Source organism: Gastrolobium bilobum, unplaced genomic scaffold, assembly GCF_033153095.1.
Source record: "Gastrolobium bilobum isolate Gb01-03AN ecotype WA unplaced genomic scaffold, APGP_CSIRO_Gbil_v1 utg12463, whole genome shotgun sequence".
Classification (NCBI taxonomy): Eukaryota; Viridiplantae; Streptophyta; class Magnoliopsida; order Fabales; family Fabaceae; genus Gastrolobium; species Gastrolobium bilobum.
In genome coordinates this window covers 350,371-367,222 of record NW_026898920.1, presented here as the reverse complement: position 1 = coordinate 367,222, position 16,852 = coordinate 350,371, and the positions used below count along the sequence as shown (strand labels likewise).

The 16,852-nt window shown below is 32.7% G+C and overlaps 2 protein-coding genes across 2 annotated transcripts; both read left to right on the top strand.

The window, feature by feature from the left end:
• Positions 1-1,106: 1,106 nt before the first annotated feature.
• Positions 1,107-1,939, top strand: LOC133285579 (transcription factor PRE6). Its single transcript, XM_061482832.1, has 2 exons — positions 1,107-1,257; positions 1,590-1,939. The coding sequence occupies exons 1-2, from the start codon at positions 1,129-1,131 to the stop codon at positions 1,740-1,742; spliced, it is 282 nt and encodes a 93-aa protein (XP_061338816.1). The 5' UTR covers positions 1,107-1,128; the 3' UTR covers positions 1,743-1,939.
• Positions 1,940-10,364: 8,425 nt separating this feature from the next.
• LOC133285565 (binding partner of ACD11 1) lies at positions 10,365-12,898 on the top strand. Its single transcript, XM_061482817.1, has 5 exons — positions 10,365-10,419; positions 10,541-10,673; positions 11,737-11,812; positions 11,946-12,059; positions 12,154-12,898. The coding sequence occupies exons 2-5, from the start codon at positions 10,558-10,560 to the stop codon at positions 12,580-12,582; spliced, it is 735 nt and encodes a 244-aa protein (XP_061338801.1). The 5' UTR covers positions 10,365-10,419; positions 10,541-10,557; the 3' UTR covers positions 12,583-12,898.
• Positions 12,899-16,852: the final 3,954 nt, after the last annotated feature.

Genomic DNA, 16,852 nt, shown 5'->3' with positions numbered 1-16,852 from the left:
ATAGGTGGAATATATTCTCTAATGATACGAGAAATAAAGAGTCATGACCCTTTTTTTTCCACTACGGCACTACCTCATTGCTGGGAGTGAGAAATTGGTACACCAATTATTTGATAGATGAGCTCTACAATGGAGTGAGAGATTTTCTATATTGAGGTGTATGCACTTATTACGAAAAGGCAAGAAAGTGATCCCTTAATGAATCTTTATAGGTTAGTAATTCATATATATATTAGGCTGTGAAGATAAATCTAGAACAACATATAAGTACTATTTAATCATAGTGTTAATAATTTTATTTTATCTTATTAGATTCAAACAGTGTGTCATAAATATAATTACGAGTACTGAAGTCTTGAAATATGAATTTAGTTTTGCCAAAAAAAAAAAAAAAAAAAAGAGAAGGAAAAGATTTAATAATGAAATGATTCAAATGACAAGGAAGTAGTAAGATAACATGGGCTTGTGTGCTAAGACTGACACAGAGAGGTCCCGCGTCGTAGGGTGATAAACAAGCACATTTCAATTAACCCACTTGAACTCTAACCCCAGTTTGGGGACATATTCAGAAAGGACAGTATGGCGTATCTCTCCCTTTCCTCATTCATCTCTTTCTCTCTCTAGCACACAAAACCCTATTAATAACAAGCCTAGCCCACTGCTTTCTCCCATGCACTTGTCCTCTTTCAACGCCCAACACCCACTTACACCTTTCTCTCAAGCTTTCTTTCATGGCTCCCCTTATCACTCTGTCGTCCCTCACCTGCCTCAACTTCTTATAAAATTTTTATTATATATATAAAAAATAAAATAAAAAACTTTTTTTTCACTCTTAAATATTCCTTGTGGTTTGCAAGCTCCATACCCATTCTCTCTTTCAGAGATACAGCTTCATTAGTTTTCAATTTTCTCTGATTCTTCTCTGACAAACCCACTTCCTATTTGTCCCTGATCTGCTGAGATACCCCGAGAGCTTATTCCTTGCTCTCTCTTCCATCTCTCTCTCTCTCTCTCTCTCTCTCTCTCTCTCTCTTCTTTCATTTTTTCCTTTGAACAAACTAAGAGCAACAACAAATATTTCTGACACATACACAAACACGCACACTCACCACGTCTTCTTAATTAACAATGTCTAGCAGAAGATCACGTTCGAGACAATCCGGTGCTTCCTCTGAGATCACTGAGGCTCAAATCACCGATCTCATCTCCAAGTTACAACAACTTATCCCTGAGCTTCGTGCAAGGCGTTCCGACAAGGTATTAATGTTGCATTTTTCCTATCTCTTTCTTTGTCCCTATCTCTCTCTCTCTCTCACTCATACACACACAATACTCACAAGTCATCACATACTCAAAACACGGACACATTGCACATTTTGTGTGGCCTTCGTTTCCTTTGGTAGATAACTCACGCTATTGTTTCTCTTTCTCTCTCTCCCTTAATTCTTTAACCACAACTTGAGGCTGCTGAGAGACTCAGATTCATTGACTAAATTGCACTACCAGCACCTGCAAGTTGTGTATTTAAGAAAAAAAATAAACAAATTAACAAACATTATATTTAAATTGTAATTTTCTCGTTCTTGTAGGTTTCAGCTGCTAAGGTATTGCAGGAGACTTGCAACTACATAAAAAACTTGCACAGAGAGGTTGATGATCTAAGTGAACGATTATCAGAGCTTTTGGCCACAACAGACTCCAACAGTGCTCAAGCAGCCATTATTAGGAGCTTACTTATGTAATAATAATCTAATTATAGCTAGTGCATTTATAATGTCGTGTGCATGTCCATTTCTCACTTTATTATTATCCTCTCTTGTGGGTAGGGTTTGGTTTGTAGACCAACGCAAAGGGCTACCATATGGGCTCTATGTTAGTCCTTAATTAGTTTTATGTAACACTTTGTAGTGATTATCATCAGCTTCTCTATAGCTGTAAATAAAATGGACTACATCTTTATGAGTTCTAATTAGTATCAATAGTATGGATATAATTTTTTTTTTATCGCTGCAGAGAGTTGTGATATTGTGATATGAACATATATATATTAATTGCATTTTTATATATATACATATAGGGTCAAATGATTTTCAAATTTAGAGGATGGAATACTTGAGCAGTTTGATCTTAGTAATATATCTTATGAGAGAAACTCTCCAGTTATTGTGGACCCATTAAAAGGGTCAAGCTTGGAGCTCATGACAGTGCCTATTAATTACATGTGACATTACCCCACACCATTTTCGATCGGTTATTTGTTCTTGCCAACCCGTGATATTAATGTTGGAAATTAGGACCACAATATAAAATAACTAACTCATGATCCAACCATGATATTTGCCAGCTTACATTTAAATATCCATCTATATATGTTGTTACATATATGCAAATGTACCATATGTATATACGGATAATCACAAGATCTATGTATTGTTCCCAAATACGAAAGTAAGAAAAATGATGTTATCGTAGGTAGCTATATATATATATATATATATATATATATGGGAAAAATGTTTCTGCAGTTAATGCATATAAGTTATCTGCGTTCATTCCCAAAACGACGTCGTTTTGGGATTGAAATCTTAAAAAATTATAAATATAAAGACTATTATAACCCTGAAATAAATTAAAATTACAAAAATATCATGATTTCCGCCCCAAAACGACGTCATATTGGGCTTACTGCAGATAATTATTTGCAGTAACTGCAGAAAAGTGAACCCTATATATATATATATATATATATATATATATATATATATATATATATATATATTCCCATTGAATGTGGTAAAGTAAATAGGGACATTGACCGTACTGTCCCATTTTTGAATATAATATACCTGAATATTACTGAGTCAACTTTTTTTTTCAAACTGTCACGGCATCATGGTCGCTGAGGTAGTCAGCTACTATGGACTGGACACATGTCACGTCCCTAGTGGCTCGACACGCAGCTCATTCAACCTAAAGTCGCTGAGATAGTTAGCTAGTTTGGTGTAACCAGGCTTTCTAGCCGCTGAGAAAGTGACATGTGTCCCGTTCATAGTAACTCACTACCTCAGCGACTATGGTGTCGTGCAGTTTGAATTTTTTTTTTGACTCTGTGACATTCAGAAATATTATATTCAAAAAGGGAGCAATACAATGTCCCAAGGTAAATATGTTCGTCCCCAAATTTAATTCTCCAGCTCTAGCTGGCTCTCAAGATAGTTGGCTAGCTAGCCATGTTCTTTGCTTAGCTTTAATTTAACTGTTTCTCTAGTCAATTTTATATTGCAGTAAGGTGAAAACAAATATCATGACCCCACACACCTGCAGGTACCATTCCCATGCAATATGTGGTGGGGGAAGGTTGTTTCATATTGTCTCCTGGACCCAAAAACACAAAAGCTAGATGCATAATGCAAATTAAATATAGGACTAGACATTTAGGCAATGAGAAATTCTGGGTCATTAATTCAATCTTAAATTGATTTTAATTCAGGGTAGGGGGAATTTTCGGGCATTCTTGTGAAACTCTGTTATTGCCGTGTAATGTGCTTTAATATCTCAAGCCTAAACTTTTTAATGCAATGTTTTTGGACGCATATATATATGTTCTACAAAAATTATCAACAAGTTGCTAGCCATAACCAGCTATTTCATCTGTGTTTTATGATATGTTGATGCATTGGCGGACCTGTATTGTTGCAAGTGTGTGCAAGTGCACACACAAATTTTTTTTTAAAAAAAATATATAAAATATATTTTGAGTCCTCAATAAAAATTACATATTCCAATTTAAACTTTTAGAAAAAAAAGTCGTCTCTCAATCCTTTTGAATTCCAAAGTAGATCCGGTTATTCGAAATTGTGATCCCTCTGAAATTCAAAGAAGACCTACATTAATCTCTCAAAAAGACTAACATGGGTCTATTTTAAAATTCAGAGAGATCACGAGTGAATTTTTTTTTCAAGAGATTAAAATGGGTCCCGTAATTTTTATTGAAGACCCAAAAGGTACTTTATTTTTGTAGTAAGTTCAAGTTTTTTTTTTATTCTTTTATTTTTTAATACATTTAAAACTTTCTTTAAAAAGAAAAATTCGGGAACATTGTCTTCGAACCTGCATCCCTAAATATGCAGACATAAATAATATTTCTTGGATCCGCCACTGTTGATGCCTTCTACGTTGAAAATTATGCTTCAAATAATTGGATATTGTCGCATAAAACGATTCGGTTGTAGTTTGAGCTTAGAGGAATGCTGATTTTAAGTTGCCAATTTGAAGTTTAGGGTATCAATATATCTTGCATCAGTTGGCAGTTGCGCATTACTTTTTTTACCAACGATATAAAGTTCACGGAGAAAAAATGAGAAAGAATTAGAAAAAGGAAGAATTTGAAGGGGGGGGAGGGGGGGGGGGGGGGGGGGTATTCATGGAGGAAATCAACAATAATGGGAATTAGTTCTTTTGGCAAAGATTGAAACACTTTGTTTCAAAGACTTGAATTTTATTTTGATGTAAACCGTCGTTTTTGTTAAATAATATTTTTATGGGATTAACATTTTCCTGCAATAAAAGATAAAGTCATTTTTTGCAATTTCAAAATGATGTTATTTTGAAGTTTTAAAAAAACAAATACAAGGTATTTCAGTAAAATTCATTATATAAGAGAAAAGTAAAATTTTCAAAATGCCCTACAATTTTTTCTTAAACCCCAAAATGTCATTATTTTGGGGTTGTTGTGATCAGTGTTTTAAAACCCCACTCCACCCCGGGTTGACCCAGGTCAACCCTGACCCATCCCTTCTGAGGGTTGGGGTCACAAGTTGGACCCTATATGCACATCGATCCCTCCGACTCTCAAAATCCGGCCGGGTTTCAGTGACTCCCGGGTCAAAGGAGTCAAAGGGGGTCACTGCATGTTTTTTTTTAAAGAAAATTCAATGAAACAACGTCGTTTTATTAAAAAATAAAAATAAAAATGCTTGCAAACCTAAATCTAATCGTTCTCTTCTCTCCAAACGACCTAGACTTGTGGTATCTTGATAACTTGGTATCATTAGAATATAAGTTTTGTACTTTGGTATCTTGATACTTTAATTAGGTTGTGTAATATTAACTTGTGGTTATAATTGGTGAATTATGTTAAGGATATTTTGAATCTTTGATTATTGGTGATTTGTTTTTTAATATTTTCATATAGGATATATATATTTATATTTTTTTAATATATAAAACCGGGTCAGCGTAGTGACCCCATGACCCCCCAGTTGAACCCGTGACCCCGTGACCCCTGACCTCGGCCGGGTCGATGGCCGGGTCGGGTTTTTAAACACTAGTTGTGATAACTTTTTTTGCGGGTGAAATTAAATATATTTTCCTATTTTTATTGCTATAAATCTTCACCAATATTGTTTATGACATCCTCCCACATCAGAGTAGGTGACCTCTTCTCTCCTAAAATTTGTTGTAAAAACAAATTCGCAATGTATATAGGCTATGAAACATCGACACTTCAAAAATTTCAACGTGTTGTGTCCGACACTTCCCGAAACTCTGACACTCCGGCATTCTCCGACACTTCAACGCGCGTTGTAGAAACTCAAAAAAAGATTCAAAGGTTGCGCTGCGTTGCATTTTTATTTCTAACTATTAGATTCGTTGGATTACTATTACCATTTTATTGAATTTAATATAAATATTTGTGATATCTTATATTTTTTTGCATAATTAATGAGTATTATAAGTTTAGCTTAATTTTTTTGTTAAATTATTGAATATTAAATATAATATACGCAATATAAATTAAAAATATTATTTAATATCAAAACGTGTCTTAACATGTCGAAATCTAATATTTTTTACAATTAACGTATCAAAGTGTTGTGTCGTATCATATCGTGTCTGTCTCGTGTCGATATCGGTGCTACGTAGTATATAAGTGCATGTTAACTAAAAAGAATAAAAATTTAAAGAGTATGCCAAAAACTTTAGGATTTTTCTTAATTAAACGGAACGCTATATGCAAATGCAAAAGCAATGCACAAATGTTATATATAAAAAAAATCAATGCACAAATGGAAATAAATAAATAAATACATATATAAAATAAACATTCACTTAGAAATTTATCAGCTCTCACTTTTCAAAATTATATGCGTGTGTCTAGTTTTGTTTTTATTTTAGAAATTCTTATATATTATGGTATTATGGGAATACATTGAAATTTTTTTTCAAAGGATAAAATGTGTGCATGTTTCTTCGCGTCTATTTTTTATTTTATTTTCTTAATGCATCTTTTGAGATATTCAACTTTAATGAGTTTCACATTGGTTGGTAATGAGCTAAGTCAAGTGTATATAATTGGATGGACCCATTAACTTAATGCCTAAGGTTTTGGATTGTGATATAGTGTCTAATCCACTTGTTGTGGTTTACCTAACTTAGTCCATTAATGGTAATCCCCCGCTACGGGCTCTTCCTAGACTCACCTAACAATACTTTCATATGAGGTAATTAATGTGAAGAAAAGAGAGAAAAATAGGTCTTACACACTTTTATATTTGTAGAAAATAAAATTTATCTCCTTTAATATAAGAAATGTTAAATCTTTAACATATATATAAAAAGAAATTTAAATATGGCGACCCAAATTGTTAGCATGATTTCGAGACACCCATCGTTCAGAGCAAATATCTAGTGCTTCTGGACCAATGCACCGCAAGAGAGAGGAGAGAAGAGAAGAGAGAGAGAAGAAGAAGGAGGAGAGAGAGGATGCCCAGAGATTAATTTCCCATCGAGAGGAAAATTTTTTAGAGCTCTGAGCTACGTGTTCTTTTTTTTATTATTATTATTTTGGTAGATTTACATGCTCTTTCTATTAAGAGACTCACATTTGAATAAAAAAATAATTATTTTCTTTTTTCTCTTTTTAATTATTATGTGATTTTATTTGATCCGGACCACCAAATCAATAGTATTCCAAGTGCATCAAATTTTTTCTCTATCCAGAGGTAATTTACGTTAATCTAATTGTAGTGAAATTAACTATTAAAATTGTAATTGTAATTTTCATTAGTATATAGTAAATGCTCTGTTTTTCTCCTTTCACATCAGAGGAATTTTTTTCCAACACACACATATTTTAGGTGGGTCACATCATTAAGAAATTTAAAAAGACGTAGATCAATATACGAGTGACATAAAAAATATTTTTTTCAACAACATGATAAAGTATTTCCCCGTAAAATTATCCTATTCCTTTCCCAAGATTCCAAAACACAATATTTTTAATTTTAAATGAATTTTAATATTCTGGTAATGTAATTTGTTACTACTATCATTTTATGCAATATTTTAAAAATTATTGACTTTTATAATCACTATCTAAAACGTCTAATTTTTTAATAATATATCGGGTATATTCGATAATGGGTATATTCGATAATAAAATAAAAATTCTATTAAAGTTATAAAGAAATAAATTTAAACTTTTAAAATTTTCTTAAAAGGATTATTTATGGAAAATCATCTGTTCGCACTTCGTGCACTATTACTAGTTTAATATGACTATTCATCGAACATAGCTAATGCATTTATTTTTTTGAAGTTTCATATTCTTATTTATTCCCAAAATAAATAGTTTGTTAAGTATCTATCGAAAAAATAATTTGAAAACTTTGAAATAATAATGTTAGATCTTTCAAAAGGCAGCGGTCAAGGCTTACAATTTTTATTTTTTATTTTTTGAAAAAAAATCCTTTACGCATTTTTTGAAAATCGCACGGGAAAAAACTTAGATTAAGATTACGTATGTGTGAGGATATTCTCCAATTAAAACATACAGGTGTATTTTATAGCTACCCACATCCTTCATTTTAAAATTTTCATAATTGCATTACCCAAAAAAAAAAAAGGATAATTGAAATCTAAAAACTGGTACTCATGTTAGAAGAATAATGACACAAGCATCGGAAGAATTTTATTTAAGTTCTGTCTAATATTATAAGATTTATGTTCGTACAACAGCCCTTTTAGGTTTAAGTGTGAAAGAGAAATCTAAATATACATGTAATGACCCATTAATTTTATTTTAATCTGGAAAAATTGAAAAAACCTTTTTATTTCACAAATTGCCCTTTAATAAAATTTTAAAATTAAGATTCGGTAGACTAAATATGTACAAGAAAGGGTGAGAATTTCATCTCAATGCATTTCTGATACATGCATTTAAAAAATGGTTATCATAAGTGAACTGTGTAAATTATTGACAACTTTGTAAAAGAAATTGATTTGTTCCTCAATCATAAAAAATATTTTTGAAAGTACAAACTAAATTATAAAAAGTTTTTTTTTGGGTTTGATGAGATGATTCTTGTTTCGAGGTATCCTTTGATACAATGAGGAACTCAATGCTACGTAGATTTTTAGAATATATGAATGCATTGATCAATTTTAATTTTGAAAAATTTAGAAAGAATTTTTTTTTGAAATGGGTTCGCTTTTTCTATAGTGAATGTATATAACTTATCTGCATTGAGTCCAAAATGACGTCATTTTGAGGCAGAAATCAAGGTATTTTTTAATTATAATTTATTTCATGATTGTAATAGTCTTTTTCATTATAAATTTTTAATTTTTTAACCCAAAACGACGTCATTTTGGAGCAAATGTAGATAACTTACAGAAACACTAATGCGTTTTTAAATTTATTTAATTGAGTTTGAGAATTTTAGATCATCATATCATTGTTGCCAAAATGATCTAAATAAAGTCATAGAATTAATAAATTGTCGCAACCTAGTTAATCCTTGAAAGCATAATTAGTTTTTGCCATTATTTTTTTAAAAAAAAATAATCAATTTTCTAAGAAAAGTTTGAATCACGGAACTGTCATAATTAAAATTACGAGATTAATAAGGCATCACAGCTCAATTGATCTCCTAAAAATAAAACAGTTTTAAAATTTATACAAAATATTAAATTAAAATAAATTTGATCCATTAAACTATCACAACTAATAAAAAGTCCACGCGGTATTTAGCCTCATTGACAAATTGGGTTACGGACATATTGTCCAAATCATGATCAAGTGAAATGAAATTTTTTAGAGAGGTACAAGATGACTTTGGGACAAACTTGGCCATGCATTAGTGTGATCGTGCTACTAAGATGCTAGGTAAAATTAATCATTGATAGCGATCTCTCATTTCATATATTAGTAAATAATATATATCTAAGTTTCTTTTAGTTGAATATATATTATCCGCATGTATAAAAAAAAAAGAATATATATTATCCGCAACCTATCTTTACTTCAATATACTTATATACAAAATCAAACACCAATCATCATCCCTATTTGCTAAACTTATTTACCTATATTGGTAAAGGGAAGTTTAGCAAATAGGCAATAGCCGAGTCTTGACGTGGTGATATTTATCTGTGTTCATATCCCACCGTATGTAAATTTTCATTTCAAAATCATCTTATCAAGTACTGGACAATAAATATACTGGGTTTTGTTGCTTTCTTAATTTTCATGGTGAATACATGTTCTAAGCTCAGAAGCCCAAAACTGAATTTAACTAACTTGAACCTTTCTGAAGCCCAAAATAGTTTTTTGAGCCGGTCCCATCCTTAATAGTGAGCCATGGCCGAAGTGAATATGCAAATTAATTCGAGCTAGGCCTATTCCTAAACCTAAACAAACACAAATTTTAAACATGTTAATTGGTTCATTATGTAACCATTTAAGGTAGCATAATTTTTAGTCCTACTTACACAACTTAACAGCTCATCTAATTGTATTTGTATTTATATTTTTGTGGGCAATTTTTATTTTATTTTATGATACCGCATAAGTCCATTTGTCATGATTTTTTATTTTTTTTGTTGGTAAATATCCATTTGTCATGATTTAAGAGTGCATAATATATATTATATATGAACTAAAAATTTATGCTTCGAAATACACCACCGTTCTTAAATCATTTGTGAAAAATATTTATGTGCAAATATTATTTTCCCTTTAGTAAACAAAGTGTATTCTCTTTCAAGTAATTGAGGAAAATAATAATAAAAAATGAATAACTCAGTATCACTTATACAAAGGCATTTTCAAATCTTACCCCAACTAGTCACAAAATCATGTTTAATTTCTTAAACAAAAAAGCAGAGAAAAAGAGAAAATAAATAAAACAGGAAATGTTTACCAAAAAAAATAAAATAAAAAATAAAACAGCAAATTTAGTTTAAACTAATTGTCGTGGGTACTTTAGGCCCAGGCCCAGGCCCAGGCCCATGATTCAACTTGACCCATGAATATTCTTATTAAAATCCAAGGTAGTTTCAACTACTCTGGCAACTCTGCTTCAGAAACAGTGAACAGTAGGGAATTGCGTCGCATCGCTTTCTTCGATCCGAAAGGTGGTGCATGCATCTGATTCATCATAACTAACCCAGTTTGTATTTTAGGTCATACATAAGAAATTGTCACACAATTTTAATCTTGGAGTTGTTTATTTGGTGTGTGTACATGTTGTTTCAGCATACACCTGAAAAAACATGAATTCTGGTGGGTACGCTGTAGAAGTTACTGGTCTCTCACCCGAAGCCACCGACAAGGATGTCCGTGACTTTTTTTCTTTCTCTGGTTCCATTGAGCATGTCGAAATTATCAGGTTGGACTTTTTATTTAAATCATATTTTATTAGCTTAATTATTATTTGTTGATGATTTTGATATTTTTTTTTTCTTTTAATGGTTCATAGCTTATGCACTCTTTGATTTTGGTTATTGATCACTTAATGGGGGATGAGTTTATTCATATACGCGAGGCATTATTAACTAACTGTAGATTGAATCAACTAATCAAAGTTATCTAACTAATCAACTTACTATAACTGATTCAGTTAGTGACGTTGCATATAGGGAAGAAACAAGACCTCACTGAATTGAATTGCTCATGAAATATATTCCTAAGTTTTACTCAATCACAATGCAGCCACCTACCCTTACCCATTTCCTAATGTGTGTGTAGTATATCCTTGGTGTCATCACATCAAGACTTGGTTCTATACTTTGCATTTGGTTAATGTAACATAATCTTTTTGGCTCATTGTTCTGAATATATGTAAAAAAACCTTCAACTAATTTTTAGGTTGAACTAAACAATTAGACTTAGTCCCTATAGTGTTACCCGATTTCGATTTCGGTCACTTAGTGGCTGATGTCTTAATAATTGGAACTATAAGGATCAATCATTTTTGGAAAGTAAGGACCAATATCTTAACGAGTGGAAACTATATGGGTAAAAACCCAAATGAGTGGAAAATATAAGAACCAATACTTTAATACTTGGTACCAAAATCAAAATGAGTGAAAATATAGGGATGGATATCTAAAAAAGAAAAAGCAACTATAGGGACCGAAATTCCATAGACATAAGGGAATGGGCACCCGAATGAATATTCCATCGGACATTTTGGAGATGATTGTAAATATTCACTCGGTGTGTATGAATTAGTTATGAAGTCATTGATATTTTCCTGAAGGGATCATTCTTATTTTCCTGCTTGTAGAAGAGGATTGATCATTGATGTTTGATAATGCCAATTGAGTATTTGAAATGAAATTACTTGTAGTATTGGATTTTACCATAAATTTGTTTGAGATATTATTGATTTTTGGCATAGTATTTACTACATAGAATTTGATATGATACTTGGTTATTGCCGAGGCCAGGTCTGGTGATTATGCTTGTACTGCTTATGTGACGTTCAAAGATGCATATTCTCAAGAAACTGCATGCTTGCTCAGTGTGAGTATTTATCATACTTAATAATATTTAAGCTGGAATGATCTTGTAGTCAAGTGGTCATTAGCTTGCATCGACGAAAAGATCCATAATGTATTTTGTTGCTCGTGCCTTTCTTCATAACCTGTTCTGTTAGGGAGCCACTATTTTAGATCAACGTGTATGCATAACACGCTGGGGCCAGCATGAAGATGAATTTAATTTTTGGAACCAGCCCTCCTATAGTCATGAGGAGGATACTGCTTCAACTGTATGTATCTATCTGTATTTCTTTCAGTTGTACTAATGATTATGGTTTTATGCTCATAGTCTGACATTCTATGTTCTTACTTGTTCTCTTTCAGACACAACAAAGCAGTCAATTTGTTTCTTCTGCTGGAGAAGCAGTTACTATGACTCAAGAAGTCGTCAAGACCATGCTAGCAAGGGGATATGTTCTCAGTAAGGATGCATTAGCTAAGGCTAAAGACTTTGACGAGTCTCATCAGGTTTCTGCCTCTGCAACAGCGAAGGTTTCTGAACTGAGCCAGAGAATTGGCCTCACTGATAAGATCTGTGCAGGTGTTGAGGCTGTTAAATCTGTCGATCAAAAATATAATGTCTCTGAAACAACCAAGGCAGCTGCATCCGCAACAGGAAGATCAGTAGCAGCTGCTGCAAACTCTGTTATGAATAGTAGCTATTTTTCAAAGGGAGCCATGTGGGTATCAGGTGCTCTATCCCGAGCAGCTCAAGCTGCTTCTGATTTGGGTACCCGCGGTGATAGGAAGTAAGGCACTGAAATAATTCAACTCTATCTTGTATATCTGTCTGCCTCTGTTAAATAGCTTTTGTAACTATATACTTTTCTACTTTTACTGTTCCTAGTGTTTGTAATTATGTATATATGTAGTGTATACCAGGACTGGGTTGAACAATGGAACCTTCGCTGGTTATACTACTGTATTTTGATCCTAACTTTGCAGTACCACGCTAAGGTAGACAGCAAGGGATGGAAATATTTATGATTTGTTAGGATAACAGGATAGAATATACAACACCACAACAAAGTGTATTATTACCTCATTCTGATTATTAGAGTAATATTGCTTGCAATATCCTTTCTTTTTTCACAAACTATGCACCAATAGCTGGTGCAGCTAATTTGTCTCGGAGTGATCCAATTTAGATATAGAAGATGCTTTGGAATTGTGATATTTAAACATAGAAAATAGCATCAGAGTATTTGTATTGTTTTTGGCATGACCAAGGTTGATTATTTAGGAATTAGGACATATAGTCTCAAAGAAGGGGGTGGCTATGGATCCCAAAAAGGTAAAGTGTGTTCTACATTGGTCTCTCAAGTCTCAAGGCATTGAGAGGATTCTTGGGTCTCGTTGGCTATTACTGTCGGTTTGTAAGAGACTGTGGTATAATTGCCCGACCTTTGACTGCCTTATAAAAAAAGGGGCTTTTGAGTGGACTGAATCTGCTGGAGAAGCTTTTCAAAATTCAATACTGCCATGACAACTGCACCAGTACTTTCTTTGCTAAATTTTTCTATCCCCTTCATCATTGAATGTGATGCTTCAGGCACTGGAATCAGAGTTGTCCTGATGCAAAATAAGCATGCGACATATTTTAGCAAGGCTCACAGTCCTTCCACCTTAGCAAAGTCTATTTACGAAAGGGAGTTGATGGCTTTAATTCTGGCCATCCAACATTGGAGAGCTTATTTGCTGGGCAAGCATTTCACAATTTACACAGACCAAAGGGGCCTCAAATATTTCCTAGAACAGCGCATCACTACCCAGGACCGGCAGAATTGGCTGGCAAAGCTACTTGGTTATCAGTTTGATATTGTGTATAAAATGGATTCTCATAATTTAGTGGCAGATACTCTATCAAGGAGGAAAAATGATAAGAGCTGGGAGCTATTTCTAGCCCATTATGGCAGGACATTTCCTAGTGTGGATGAAGAAGTTTCAAAAGGATCCCGTGCTGACCAAAATTATTAATGATTTGAAAGAGGATCCAAATCCCCACTCACATTACAGTTTGGAGGGAGACAAACTACTCTACAAGGGAGGCTGGTGTTGGCTGCAAATTCCACTTGGATTCCTGGACCTCTACCAGAGTACTATGCTTCACCTGCTAGAGGACATGCAAGAATATTTAGGACCTATAGGAGGATTGCTCAATCTATTTTTTGGGCAGGAATGAAAGGCACCATCACTGAATTCATGGTTGCTTGTCCCATTTGCCGGAGAAACAAGTACCAAACTTCCTCCCAGAGCGGGTTTACTTCAGCCCCTCCCAATGCCCATGGAAAGTACTAAGTATGGATTTTATAGTTGCTCTTCCTAAATTCAAAGGTCATGACAGTATTCTGGTGACAGTGGATAGCCTGAGCAAATATGCTCACTTTATCATGCTCAAGCACCCATACTCTGCCAAAAGCATTGCTGGAATCTTTATTAAGGAGATTGTAGGACTCCATTCATATTCAAATTTACAGATGTGGTATTTGGATGGAGCTTGTTGAAATTTGTGGCTAATCACGACTGCTTATATCTTCTAAGCAATAGCTGGTTATCTTGAATCTTGATTCTCCCTCATTAGTGGAGTCAGACTAACTTTACACTCGAGTTTGAATGTCTTGTCAATACTATTTTGGCTCATTGTTGATTTCTTTAGATGATTATATCCCTTGACCTGCCCTTGTGCTTCACTCTCTGCTTTTGCCAGCAGTGTTATTGCAACTCTCAAAAGTCAAAACTGCCAAATCTGTCTAGCAGTTCCTTCAAGTCTTCAGGATTTCATTTTGGTTAATGATTAGGATATCTAATTGACTACTAAGTTGATATTCTTTAGCCCGTATATGTTCCTAGGCAATTAGAACAACATGTGAAGTATGCTGACCTTCTAATCCAGGGAAGGTCGCATCCCATATTCAAACTCACTCGTCATGTAAACTAACCAGCACAATTGAAAGCTATTGATGCATACAGTGAATAAGTTTTATAGTCAAGGTTATTCAGTCAATCAGTGGTTACAATGTGTAAAAGCTCAATTTGGTGAGTTAATCTGGTGTTCTTAATTGCTTAATAAATTTGACAATAGGCAAAATTCTGTTTTATCCAACCTGTTAATCGTGTAAGTGATCTTTGCCCTATGAAGCATTGTTGCATGTATAGAACACATACAGTACTTCTTCTTTGGGTAGGGTACTAAATTTGTCGCAATTATTACGCGCTCAGTGTGGAACCATCTCTATTGGATATGCGCCGTTTTCAATTTTTTTCACCTTTCTTTATTTTTTAAAAGTTGTAAATTAACGGTTTTAATTATAAATATTTATTTTTTTATATTTAAAACAACAAAGGATATGAATTACATCGATATAAGATTAAGAAAACTTAGTTATTAATCTACTTATATTTAATAGCCCACTTATATTTATATAGTTATATAGAACGATTTTGTCATAAACAAGGAGATATTAATAGTATGTAACAAATGCTTAGCTAGCAGTAACTCAATAGTCAAATTGCATCAAACACCCTTGGCATATGTGGTAAAGAGTTTGGATCGCTTAATTAGAGGTCTCGAGTTCGAGTCCTGAAAATGAAAAAAAAGAATTTGAGAGAATTGTCCTCTTTAACAATAGAGTTTGACAAGTGCTCGAACTGGATGTAGTTCGAAGGGTTGGAAAACTAAAAAAAATAGCCACATTGCAACATCAGAGCTGGCGTTGACGCAGGTATGCTATATGTTGTCTTTATAGAGTTGCAGGTAATCCATCTATGTCCAATAGTTGGCTGGTCAATTCCATCCCGTATTGATGCTAGGGTTAATCATCTTTAATATATTAAAATGTTAATAGTATAAATATAAACTGAATTAGTTGGAACTGTTAAAACTTCGAATAACGATTGATATTTAATAAAAAAACGAGTTTGTTCCTTTTATATTACCTGCGTTTTATATATAAGATTAATGTTTCTCGTGTTATAGAAAATAATCTTATCTCTTATATACACATAAAAGTGAATTAAGCTCATATTTTCTTTTTCTCTCTCTTCTTTTCATATGACCTCACACACTTTTATGTGTGTAAGAAATAAAATTATCTCATATAAATGAGAAACATTAATCCCTTTATATATATATATATATATATATATATATATATATATATATGGGAAAAGTATTTCTCCAGTCACTGGAGATAAAGTTATCTCTAGTGAGCTCAAAACGACTTCGTTTTGGGTTATAAAATTAAAAAATTATAATGATAAAGACTAATATAACCCTGCAATATATTAGAATTACAAAAACACCTTGTCCCAAAACGATTTCGTTTTCGGCTCACCGGAGATAACTTATCTCTATTGACTGGAGAAATCATTTACCCTATATATATATATATATATATATATATATATATATATATATATAGGGTTCGCTTTTTCTACAGTCAATGTAGATAACTTATCTACATTGAACTCAAAATGACGTCGTTTTAAGGCGGAAATTTTTGTAATTATAATTTATTTTAGGGTTATAATAGTCTTTTTCATTATAATTTTTTAATTTTTCAACCCAAAACGACATCGTTTTGGGAGCGAATGTAGATAACTTATCTACATTCACTTTAGAAACATTAAAGCCATATATATATATATATATATATATATATATATATATATATATATATATATATATATATATATATATATACGGTAAAATCATTTCTTCGCTTTACGTACTTCAACGACAGGTGTATTGTTATGATTCTCCACATTTAATGCTTTCATCTTTTATATGATTATGATTCCCCGCATTTAATGCTTTCAAGTATATATATGACAAGTATTTGATTGCTGCACGTACAGTAACTGCAGAAATGTAAACCCCTATATATATATGATCAACTTACACCGGTGTAAGAATTATAAGTCTTACATCAATTTTAGCTGTTGATTTCCATTAATCAAACAGTAATTGATTGAGTTATTTTCATTATTCTTATACTCGTATAAGAAAATTCTGTCCATATAT

Excerpts from the sequence above, each read along its gene's own strand:
- LOC133285579 (XM_061482832.1), top strand. The coding sequence starts at position 1,129 with ATGTCTAGCAGAAGATCACGTTCGAGACAATCCGGTGCTTCCTCTGAG. Across the intron at positions 1,258-1,589 it reads GTGCAAGGCGTTCCGACAAG|GTTTCAGCTGCTAAGGTATT; the intron begins GTATTAATGTTG and ends TCGTTCTTGTAG.
- LOC133285565 (XM_061482817.1), top strand. The coding sequence starts at position 10,558 with ATGAATTCTGGTGGGTACGCTGTAGAAGTTACTGGTCTCTCACCCGAA. Across the intron at positions 11,813-11,945 it reads AAACTGCATGCTTGCTCAGT|GGAGCCACTATTTTAGATCA; the intron begins GTGAGTATTTAT and ends CTGTTCTGTTAG. Across the intron at positions 12,060-12,153 it reads AGGAGGATACTGCTTCAACT|ACACAACAAAGCAGTCAATT; the intron begins GTATGTATCTAT and ends GTTCTCTTTCAG.